This window comes from Myotis myotis, unplaced genomic scaffold (assembly GCF_014108235.1).
Source record: "Myotis myotis isolate mMyoMyo1 unplaced genomic scaffold, mMyoMyo1.p scaffold_m19_p_17, whole genome shotgun sequence".
NCBI lineage: Eukaryota > Metazoa > Chordata > Mammalia > Chiroptera > Vespertilionidae > Myotis > Myotis myotis.
Genome location: NW_023416321.1, coordinates 42,084,207 through 42,096,255, shown reverse-complemented (window position 1 = coordinate 42,096,255; position 12,049 = coordinate 42,084,207). Strand labels below are relative to the sequence as shown.

The 12,049-nt window shown below is 57.3% G+C and overlaps 1 protein-coding gene across 6 annotated transcripts in view; it reads left to right on the top strand.

Annotated features, from left to right (window-relative positions):
• GAS7 (growth arrest specific 7) overlaps window positions 1-12,049 on the top strand; it is a 204,752-nt gene that overhangs the window by 180,547 nt on the left and 12,156 nt on the right. For all 6 annotated transcript variants that reach the window (XM_036341608.1, XM_036341604.1, XM_036341609.1 and 3 more), the window contains 4 exons: window positions 729-818; window positions 3,021-3,136; window positions 5,725-5,799; window positions 10,646-10,724. In XM_036341608.1, the coding sequence (XP_036197501.1) occupies window positions 729-818; window positions 3,021-3,136; window positions 5,725-5,799; window positions 10,646-10,724 (360 nt within the window). The remainder of the gene's footprint in view (window positions 1-728; window positions 819-3,020; window positions 3,137-5,724; window positions 5,800-10,645; window positions 10,725-12,049) is intronic.

Genomic DNA, 12,049 nt, shown 5'->3' with positions numbered 1-12,049 from the left:
ACCGCACTGTCCAGCAGGCTCCCGGGTTAGCACCGCAGCCTCTCTGTTCGTAGAATACATTGTGTGAGATCGAATTCACAAGGTGACTCTTCACCCCTGACCTCCAGCCACAGAACTCCTTTCCCCGGGAGCAAACGGTGTTATTGGCCACCGGGGTATTCCATGGGTAAATAACCAAAGGTGTATATGCCTCCCCTTTAACACAAATGGTGGCATACAGTCATATCCTGCACCTGCTCCCTCCCCTCCCCACTCAGTCTGTCCTGACACCCCCTGCTTAGAAGCCACTTCTCTGGATGCCCGCCTGTCTCCTGCTTTGCTTACCCACCCCCTGCTGGTGGACAGAGGACCTGTGTCCAGCCTTTTGCTGTTACAGAGGGTGCTGGGGGGAGGCACCCTGCCGCGTGCACACCTGTGAAACGCACCCGTAGGATAGACTCTTCGAGTGCACTCGCTGGCCGAAGGCTCTGATGTTGGCAGTTTTGATAGATGCTGTCAGTCCGCCCTCCAGAGAGTTTGTACCAAGGGCAGCCCTCTGGGGGGGGGGGGGGGGTGAGTACTGGTGCCCCCATTTGACATGTTGGCCCTGGAGCATCTTGAGATCCCGTGTGCGTTCCCTCACGCTGACCCTCCCGGCGCCTCTGCAGCGCTGTGTCTGGGAGCAGAGCCCTCCCAGCCTCCCAGCCTCCCAGCCCTCAGCCTCGTTTCTCCCCGTCCTGTGCCTGCAGATCAACTGTGTGACGTTCCCTCACCCGGACACGATGCCCGAGCAGCAGCTGCTGAAACCGACCGAGTGGAGCTATTGCGACTATTTCTGGGTAAGCGGTGCCTCGGTTTCCCCCACACTGTGGCCCCAAGGACCAAGAGTGAACCCCTGGCCGGGGGAGGCGGGGAGCATGAAGGGCCTTGAGCTCAAAGCAGAGGGGCCTCTCCTGTTGAAACCTAATGGACTGGTGGGAGACTTAAGACCCTCTGGAGTCCAGAATGTCCCATAAGGCTCAGAGAATTGATAGGGTTTTCATTCGTGGCAACACGGAAACCCGGGCAGAAAGCAGGTAAGCTGGGTGGTCCCTTTCTCTGCTGCTGGGTAAAGGCAGGAGACTAGAGTCCACTCCAGGGAAGGAATCTGGGCTCCAGGCCTGCTCTGTCACTTGTGGGCAACCGGGGACACGTGCCTCACCCCGGGGCTTCTCTGTTTCCGTCGAAGTCAGGAGGTTGGGCTTAAGGATGTGTAGCGAGCTCCAGATTCTGGGGTTCCAGGACCTTTGCAAATTGTTCAATGGGGACAAAGTGTCCCTTTCCCAAGACAAAGAAAAGTTCTGGAGATGATGGTGGTGATGGTTGTACAATGTGAATACTTAGTGCCACTGAACTACACACTTAAAAATGGTCAAGATGGTAAATTCATGTTATGTGTGTTTTTCCACAAGTCAGCATCTCTTGACAAATGCACAGTCCAGCTCCTCAGAAACTGGTTAGAAGTCTTGGGCATTTTCTTTTCTTTTATACTTGAGGCCCAGTGCATGAAATTCGTGCACTGGTAGGGTCCCTAGCAGCTGCCGCTGACACCTGGGTACTCCCTCCCTTCCCCCAGCTGGCCCCACCCCCTGATCGAACTCCAGACAAACTCCTTTCATTATATAGTATTTTTACTGATTTCAGAGAGGAAAGGAGAGGGAGAGAGAGAGAGAAACATCAATGATGAGAGAGAATCATCAATCGGATGTCTCCTGCACACCCTACACTGGGGATCGAGTCCGCAACCCAGGCATGTGCCCTGGCCGGGAATCAACCGTGACCTCGTGGTTCATAGGTCGACACTCACCTCAACCACTGAGCCATGCTGGCTGGGCATCACCACCCCTTCCCCTTCCCCTCTCCTAAAGTGTCCATTCTGGGGTCTTAGAGGTGCAACCCGTTCCCTTTTAAGGGGCGGGGCCTGAGGATGGGGAAGCCCTGACCGGGTCACGCAGTGGCTGAGCTGAGCCCGCACCTCTGTGAGGTCAAAGGCCGTACTTTTAACTCCTTCCGTTAAATACCAAAGCGTTTGACCCTGGTTCCTGGTGGTAAAGGCTGTGATGGAGGAGGCATACCCAGGACCTGGGCAGCTCCCAGAGCTGTGAGGGCAGGTGCCCGATGAATGTCCCGCAGGGAAGGCCATAGCAGGCAGCAGGCAGCAGGCAGGAGGTGGGCCGGGGGGCGGCAGGAAAGGGAGGCCCAGGCGTCCTTGAGAAAGTGCAGGCCAAACACAGCTAAACCTAATTTTGAAACTTTAAGAGAATTGCTTGCAAAATGAATTGGGTACTAAGTTTCCATGTCATTGACTTGCCATCTTTTCTGAGTCCTGACTTTTACTTGAAAGGAGCTCCTAGTAGCTGCCGTTCACTGAGCACGCAGTCTCTGCTGAGCACTGTGCTCGGCCATTTCCACATGTGGTTCATCCCAGGCGAACAGCTGGGGCTGGAGACTTGCTCCTGAGACCACCCCGCTGATGTCAGCCCGGGCGCCCGCCCTCGTCCACTCTGGCCTCCTCCAATCCAGCTTCTCTCAGAGGCCTCTCTGACCCTTGGTGAAGGTGCATTGGAAGATGGCACTGCCCGGCCAGTGCAAGAAGCTGACAGGAGATGGGATGGGGTAGTGTTAGGGACAGAGGACCCCAAGGTCACAGACGGTCGCAGCTTAGAGTCAGGATGCCAGGACCCCCCCCCCCCCCCGAGGGCCCGCCAGCCTCGGCAGCCCCTGGTTGGAAGGGATGGGCCCTTGGGGATCAGAGCCTGTGCTCTCGGCCACCTGCCCTTCCTCTGCTTTCCAGGTTGGGCGGTTGAAGGGCGGGGGGGAGGGGCTGGGGTGGCTTACGCATCAGAGGGCCCGTGGGAGCGGGGCACCAGGAGACACGCACGGGTCAGGCGGCCAAGGCCGCCCCAGTCCTCCCTCTCAGGCTGCGGGCAGGGTTCCCAGGTGTCCACCCCCCCACCCCCCCGCGCCCCATCACTGAAGCTCCTACTCTGCTTCCTTTCTAGGCTGATAAGAAGGACCCCCAGGGCAACGGCAATGTGGCTGGGTTTGAATTGCTGCTTCAGAAACAACTGAAGGGCAAGCAGATGCAGAAGGAGATGTCGGAATTCATTCGGGAGAGGTGAGCCCCCCCACCCCCCAGCTCAGGGCACTGGTGACAGGGCCTCCGGTGGCCCCTTAGCCTGAGGGGAGTGAGTGGCAGGGGTGAGCCTGCACCCCAGCGCTGGGCTCAGTTAGCACCAAAGGGAGCATGAGACCAGAACCACACAACTCACGGCCCTCGGGCCATGTGTGGTTCTGGCCTGTGTCCTGTTTTTAAAGGTTTGAACGACCATTTGTTAAGATGGTCGGCTTTTACATTAAAGTCTGGCGTTTCTGGAGAAAGCAGGAAAGTCTGGCAGCGGTGGCTCGGCATCTCTCAGGTGGCACTGGCTGGAGCTGAGTGGCCGCAGCCAGAGGGGGAGCATGTGTTCCCAGTTCGCCACAGTCTCCACCACTCCCTGCTGTCCCCACACAGGCTGCTCCGCTCCTCTACCTCCATGGCCCCCATTCGGAGCACCGCCCCTTAGCGTGAGAAAAAGGAGAATGTTACCTTCCAGTTAATCTTGGAACCAAATCTGTGTCCTGGACCTGGGCTTACAGAACCCCCCCCCCCCCACCTCAGGAGCTCAGGGTAATGGGAGAGTCAGGTGAGGTGCTTTTGGAAAGGAAGTGCAGGGGTTAGAATAGTGGTTCAGATGAACACAGGGGAGGAGACAGTGAATTGGCCCGGATGGAAAGATGAAAAGCTATAAAAAGACAAAGTTCCTTTTCTGTCCCCTCCAAGTTCGGAAACCCCGTTAAGCGCACCTCACACACCCACAGACCTCACACAGCCACCACCACATGCACCTTACCCCCACACATGTTTGCATGTGCTCACACACGTGTGCCTGCACACATGCACGTGTGCTCAGACATACATGTATGCTCTCACATGCATGTGTGCTCGCATACACACGTGTGCTCACACACACACAGCTTTCTATCCGGAGTTTCCCAGATACACTGGAAATATTTAGTAAATGGCAATATATTTACACTATATTTATTTATTTATACACTTTTTATTTTTTAATTATAACAACAACTATTGAGTAATAATTCTGTAGCATCTTAAAACACCTCTTTTCCTTCGGAGCCCCGTTTTCTGTTTGTATAATGAAATCTTTATTTTATGACCCGTTAAACCGGCAGAGAACTGAGAGCTTGGGTAGCTCAGGAGCAAGAAAACAACAGCATAAAACAGGCGAGTAGGAAGATGGCTGTAAAAGCCGAAGTTTGAGCACACTATGGTTTATGCTGTCATAAAGGTGTCGTGTTGGCAAATGAATTGAGCCTACAGTCTGAGAGCGCTGGTCTTTCCTGAGACACACAGTTTCTCTCGGTCCATCTTGGGGTCACATCAGGAGCCTCAGAGCCAGGAGAGGGGCAGCAAGGCACAGGCGGGAGCGTGCGGGCCAGGGGCCGAGGGCTAGGGCTTTGCTCTGGCCTCAGTGTAGGAAGCTGGCAGGCGTGGGGGTGAGGCGGGTGCTGGCACTGGCCCCGGCTGTGGCTGTGGCTGTGGCTGTGGCTGTGGCTGTGACATGCTGAAGCAGACGGGCCTCGCGCCTGGATGTCATGGGGAGCCCGGGGAGATTTGCAGTCTGGAGTATGACGTGGTTTGATCTGCTTTCTAGAGCGATCTCTTGGTCACAGGCTGGGGGCTGCAGGCTGGCCGGCCGGTCATCCTGGGAGCTCAGGGGCTCAGGCAGAGTGAATGGGAGGGAGCAGTGAGACCCCAAGACCAGCCAGAGGTGGCACTGGCAGCAAAGCAGTGCGAGAAGGAGCAGGCTGTGGGCCTCTCAGCGCCACGCCATGGAACCAGCATCACTCAGACACTGCCCTGGGACGTGGTAGGCCGCCCTGCGGACACCCTCGCGGCCCTTGAGAAGCACGTGCTGCCGCCCCGAGCGTCTCTGGGGCTCTCCTGTTTGCCGAGGGATGGACCAGGGCGCAGTACCGCCACCGCACATTGCATGCAGCGGCGCCAGACGATCCAGGACGCTCCCGGGAGAGTTGCCTTGAAAGTGTGTCAAGGGCCTGTCTGCTGCAAGCAAAGTCCAAGGCGACTTCCCTCTCTGGGGAAGTGGCATCAGCCAGCTCTGGGCACCGCCTGGTCTCCATGGAAACACGGGTGCCCTGCAGGCCTGGCCGTGAGAGGCATTGGGGGCAGGGAGACGATAAGGAGCAGTTCTATTCTGTTTCTGAAGGGCCGATGCCACCCTGGAGGGTCTAAACCCAGAACTCTGGGGCTGGCAGGGGAAGGACAGCACTGGGCATCCAGCACGGTGGTCCATCATGAGTTACATTCACCCGTTTAAGGGTCTCCCTGTGTCCAGCCCCGTGTCAGGATCTGTGCAGATGGCAGCTGTGCATCTTCACGACCCGGTAGACAGCTGGGAATAGCCCATTTTGCAGATGAGCAGACAGGGAGGTTCGGACAATTTTGCACATTCATTCATTCATTCATACTAAGCACCTCCTGTGTGCCAGACAGACAAGAGCCACACACTCTCAGAGCATATGGTCTAGTGGGTTCCTTTACACGGTTATTAAGCAGCAGGGCTGTAGGTTGGACCCACCAACTAGCACTGGGGAGCTGACCTGTTGGGTTTTCTCCCCTCGCAGGATAAAGATTGAAGAAGAATATGCGAAGAACTTAGCTAAGCTCTCTCAGAACTCCTTGGCCGCACAGGAGGAAGGGTGAGTGGGGAGGACAGCGATGGGAGTGGGAGGAAGAGGAGACAGTGGGGGGGGGGGGGAGTCCCTTTTCACCAATCACTGATTATTGCCATGGGCCCATTGGCGGGGAAGTCTCCATAGGCCTGGCTCACAGTGGGCATTTATGGTTCAAGGTGGGCACCCGTGACCCAGGTGTGGGCATTTATGGTTCAAGGTGGGCACCCGTGACCCAGGTGTGGGCATTTATGGTTCAAGGTGGGCACCCGTGACCCAGGTGTGGGCATGCATGCTCAAGGTGGGCACCCGTGACCCAGGTGTGGGCATGCATGCTCAAAGTGGGCACCCGTGACCCAGGTGTGGGCATGCATGCTCAAGGTGGGCACCCGTGACCCAGGTGTGGGCACGCATGCTCAAGGCTAGCACTTCCACATTGTTTTCTCTCTCATGGCCAAGGGCCTCCTGCCATATGCTGGGCCTCCTCGGCCCTGGCCCCTGGTAGCTGGGCATCAGCCCCCAGATGCCGCACCTGCTTCCCTTTCTGAGGGCAGGCTGGTAGGAACCTGGGTGTGAGAGGATTCCGCACCTGGCCGCTTGTTTAGAATTCTCCCCTGTGGGCCTGAGGCCCAGGCCCCCCTCCCCTTCCAGCTGCGACAGTCCAGACCTCCTTGGGTGGGACCTGGGCTGGGGAGACTCAGCCCACACTCCCAGCCACACAGGGATCCCTGGTGGAAGGAAGATGGCGCCTTCTCTGCTCTGCCTTGTTACAGAGCGTTTGGGCCTGCAAGTGGGAATGTAGCTGTGCAGCCACTGTAGAAACACAGCTTGCAGTGCCTCAGAAAACTGAGCCTAGAATTACTGTGACCCCGCAGTTCCTCTCACAGGCTTAGACCCCAAAGAACTGAAAGCAGATACTCAAACAAATACCTGCCCACGAATGTCCATAGCACCCAATCACAGGAGCCAAAAGTTAGCAACAACCCAAATGTCCATCAAGGGATGAATGGACGGACAAATTACGTTATGTCCACATTGGATATATGGATATAGGATGGGATTATTCAGCCATAAAAATGAATGAAGTACTGACCCATACTACTATGTGGATGAAGTGCAAGAAGCAAGACACAGAGGTTGCATATTATATGATTCCATTTATGTGAAATGTCCAGGACAGACAAATTTGTAAGACAGAATGGTGGTTGTCAGAGTTTAGGGAAAAAAGGGAATGGGGAGTAACTGCTTAATGAGCATGGGGTTTCTTCTGGTGGAGGGTGTGTATTCGTCTCCGTGGGTTGCTGTAACAGTAAAAAATAGGCTTAAACAGCAGAAATTTAACTTATCACAGCTCTGGAGGCTGGGAGTCCAGCATCAAGGTACCAGTAGGTTGGTGTCTGGTGAGAGCTCCCCTCTTCTTTGCAGGCAGCTCCCTTTTTGCTATGGCCTTTCCTAGTAAGGAGAGAGAGCGAGTTCTCAGTGTCTCTTCTTGTAAGGACACTAATCCCGTCTGATGAGGGCCCCACCCATATGACCTCATGTAACCCCAGTTTCTGTGATAGAGGACCCATCCCCAACTCACAGTCACACGTAAGGGTTAGGGCTTCAACATCATAACCTAGGGGGGCACCAGCATTCAGTCCATAGCAGGGTGATGAAAATGGTTCGGAACTAGCTAGAGGTGGTGGTTGCACAACAGGGTGACTGGGCTAAGTGCGATCGTTCCGAATGAAATTTCATCCCAATAATAAAAACAACAGCTCAGGAAGTTAGCGGTGAAGGTCCCTGGAGTCTTCTGTCTGGTGGGACCTCCCTCCAGGGCAGTGTCTGACTCCTTCCTGAGAGAGGAAGCGAGCCCCAGAGGAAGGCAGCGGATGCTGCGGTGGTCAGCGAGCTGCAGTGTTAAACGAGTCCAGCCCTGCTTGCATGGCTTGAAATCCCTCAGAGGCAGGGCTTTGCCAACCACATGTGGCTTTGATCAAGGCCTCTGCTTGGGCCCGCTGTGCAGCCAGCAGGCCACAGGACAGCCACAGGCCACAGGACAGCCCTGCAAGGCTGGTGTCTCTCCCACGGACATAAGTGAGGTGCCCTCCGGCCCCCTCTGCTCCGTGCACTGGGCCTGAGATGAGGGCAGGAAGGAGGAGCGTGGAGGAGCCGCCCCACTGGCCAGGCCAGGGGCCTTTCCAGGCATCTCCATACCCTGTGACTACAGTGCTGCCCTGAGTCTTCCCGCCTCCACCTCCTCGGCCTGGGCTGCTGCCGAGGACACTCAGTCCTGCCGGCACGCACAGCATATGCTCCCAGCTGAAGGCATCGGGCCTGCACCGCCATGCTGTGCACACACGCACCCACAGACGGGGGAACTCGGCACACGCTCACATACGTGCATCGGCGCTGCTCGCCTCCAGCGTGGCCATGAGCACCTGCCTTTGCACACAGGCTAAGACCCCGCGCGCACTCCTTCCAGCAGGCGCTGCGGGGGGATGGGCCCGTGGGCCCTGCTCACAGTGCAGCGACGCTGTTTTGCTCACACACAGCTTTGGACGTGAGCCCAGTCCACTAAGAACCTTCCAAAGCACAGTGCTGGAGCCTAGAGATCTGGGCAGCGTAGGGAGGTGCCTGCCCAGGGGGAGGCTCGAGCTGCCTTTGCCACTCGAGTGCCCTGTCCAAATCAGATGCCCCAGCATATGTGCGCCCTGGCGAGGAGCCAGGGCCGGTTGTTTGTCCTGCCTGCAGCCTGTCTCTCCCGCGTGGAGAGGAAGTGGGATGGGGCTCTTTTCTGCTTGAGCGTTGTGACAGCATCGTGCATTTTGACGTGGAAGGCCTCAGACTGCATATTGGAACGGACGTAGATCTCAGAATTTAGTTTTTTCAATAACCACTTATCAGATGAAAAACTTCTCTTCAAATGAGGAAATTTCTAATTGCTTTATTTGAAATGGTGACGTGGCCCCAGGGGCCTGGGATATTGGGGGGGGGGGGGGGAGGGTCGGTGCATGGGGCATGTATTAGCTCAGACAGACCAATTGATGTTTAGAGTGACATCCTCCCACCTGTGAATGCCCAGCCTGGAGTGGGGACAGTCTGACCCGGAATTGAACCAGCGACCTCTTAGTTCATGGGTCAGTGCGCAACCACTGAGCCACACAGCCTGGGCCTGATCCGGAAACTGTGCTTCCTCCTGCCCTCCCAGTGGCCTCGGATGACACGCTCAGGCCACTGCAGCTGCCGCCGCGCCAGTGACTGACCGCGTGCCCTGCTGGTGGGGAGCGTGCATGTTCTCAGGGCTGCCCACGCCTTTCAGCTTGTGGGCTCTGGTTTCACCGTCCGCAGGCTCACATGCAGCTCAGCTGCGGGGCCGAACCCCTCCCGTCAGCCTCGAAAGAGTTCCCACTTCTCCCGGGGCTGCTTCCGTAGCTGGCATAGTGCTGACGTTCACTCTAGGTCTGTGATGCATCCTGAGAGAATCCATCCGTATGGCATGAGGTCAGGGTCAAGAGGCCTGGTGTCCCCTGTGGTTGTACAGTTGTGTTTGCACCATTTGTTAAAAGGCTGTCCCTCCTCCCTTGAGATAATTAGACATTCTTGTGGCACATCAGTCACCCCACATCTGAGTCTGTTTCTGGGCCTGGTGTTCCCATATCTGTCTGACCACCAGGTCTGCTTCCACCCCCTGCATCCCCTGCCCAGGACCCCCTACCCGCCTCCCGGGTCAGGTGAGGAGCCGCCACCCAGAGCTGCCCCCACAGCTCCCTGGAGCTCAGACCCGTGAGGCAGAGAGAAATGTCTGCAGTGTGGGTTGCCCATTTCTCCATCTCGTCTCTGGTGGGCTCCCTAGCCGAGGTCATCCAAGGGGACCTTTCTTTGCTGCCAGGCTCCTAGATAAACTCAGTCAGTCATTTCCCATAAACACCCACCTCAGCCTGAGGCAGCACCACAGCCAGACAGGCCTGGGCTGAACCAGAGGGGCCCGTTATGATGTGCTGGGTAGCTCTCAGCTGCTGGCTTCTCCACTGCAAACCCAGAGGCCACGCAGCATGATGTCTGTTAGTCAGCTGTTGCCACTGGAGTTTAAGGAATTCTTCCGGGGAAGTGGCCTTTGGATGGAAGGAAGTCGGCCTGGGTTTACTGGCTGGGTTTATGGCTGGGTGTAGAGGTCCCAGGGTTAAAGAGTTGCAAATTACCAGAGTGTAGCCTGGGGCCTGCATTGCAGGGTCTTGGGGACTTCGGGAAGTTGCTTCTACTTGGAGCATCTTGGCGTGGGAAGTGACGGAGCGGAGAGGCCTCTGCGTTCTCCAGTGGAGCTGTGTGCAGCACCAGGCCTCACTGCAGGCTCAGGTCCGGCCGGGGCCACACTCCTGTGCTGCCGATGGAGAGCCGTCTGCCTGTGGGCGTCCCTAGGAGCTCCCTAGACCCAGAGGGCCCCCACTACCCACCCTGGAAGCCAGGCTGTCCGGGGTTTGCTGCATGCAGGGAGGGCTGTGTGGTACCTTCCATTTGAGCAGGACTGTTCCCTGAGGGGCACCTGTCCTCCCTCTGTGACTCCCCAGCAGGTGCCTGTGCCTCCTCAACAATCCAGGGAGGGGTGATGGGAAGGCATGGGGAGAGCAGTCGGCCAGCCTTGGAGGCCCTCCCTGCTGCTGCACCCCACTTGTGCAGCTCCCCCAGTTCTCTGGGTTTCTGGCTGTTTCCCCAGTCTGCTGCAGCCTGCTCTCTCAGCTGCTGGGCTCGGTTTGGGGGGCTCGGGTTGAATCAGGGCCCAAGTGTGCTTTGTGCCTGCCTGGCCTCTGCCTCACGCAAGCCCAGTCTCCGGGGTCTCCGCCATCGGGTCACTGCGGCTCCCCCGAGTCTGACAGTCTGCTTCCTGTTGCAGCTCCCTGGGAGAGGCGTGGGCGCAGGTGAAGAAGAGCCTGGCGGACGAGGCAGAAGTCCACCTCAAGTTCTCAGCCAAGGTAACCCCTCCCCGCGGCCTCTCTGGGCTGGTCTTACACCGTGGTGTGCTGCTCGGCTGTGCACAGACGCCTCGCCTGTGTGTGGTGTTGCTAGTTTCTATGCTGTAAATGTCAGGGGTTCCGAAGAGACCACAGTAGCTCAGCCCTGGACCAGGGTCTATGATGTACACGTCCAGGCTGGGGGATGGGCAGTAGCTCAGCCCTGGACCAGGGTCTGTGACGCACACGTCAGGGCTGGGATGGGCAGAAGCACATCCCAGGACGATGTTTCCGCCATCCCAGTGCAATAGTGAGTGATCAGAACCAGCCATGAGACCATGGAGGACAGCGAGATGCAGTTAGGAAGTGATACGTGCTGAGTATTTAGTACCTTGTTTTTAGTGTAATTGATTAATTTTGAATTTAGATCACAGTTTTTAATACTGGCTGTCTGGAGCATATAAAATTCCTACACCTGCAGCACTCGGAGCCAGTACAGGCCGCCCCCCCCCCCCGCCCCGCTTCGTGGTGGTGCCCGCACACGGGGCAGAATGAATGACTCAGATATGAGGCACGTGGAGGAGCTGTCTACAGAGCTGAGTGGAAGGGAAAACCAGTGCTATTTCCAGCTCTTGCTGTGAAGGGTAGGAGTGCCCAGGAGTGAGCTGCCACCCAGATGTGAGAATGCCCGGCGAACAATAGCTCACTAACCCAGGCAGCAGCCCCTGCACCGGAAGTGGCCCCTCCAGCCGGGCGAGGAGGGGGCTCAGCGAATTAGGCCCCTTCCTGCCGTGCAGACAAGGCAGCGAGTTCTTTCTAAGCTGCAGATCCTGGGAGGTGCTCCCTCCGGGTCTCCCTGCCGTCCTGGCCCCAGCAGCTCTGTTCCCGCGCACTTGAACCAGCTGTCGGCTGGGGAGGTGGGTGGGAAGGCTGCCCTTGGGCTGGGCGGGCTGGGAGCTGGTCATCTGAGCGTCTGAAAGGGCTCCTGCGGATCCCGGGACCCGTGGCACTTACTTCCCCTCAGCAGGACCCCGGTTCTGGAATGTTCACAGACCAAACATCCTCCTGTGCTCTGTTTCCTCTGCGATTTCCTTTTCCCGCTGCTGCTCACACCGCCACTTCTGCCACCAAGTGCTTTTCCCCTCACTGGCCGGTTCCTTCACCAGCGGGGCGTCCTACAATATAACTCAGTGCGGACACTGTCTGTGGAGGTAACATGGGTCCCACAGGGTCAGGGCTCAGCCCCACAACACTGCCCCCACTTCAGACGGCAGTTGCAAGCAGTGGGTCCCTGGGTTACCCACACTTCTGTTGACTAGGCTACCAATTGGGGGTTCTCACGGCCC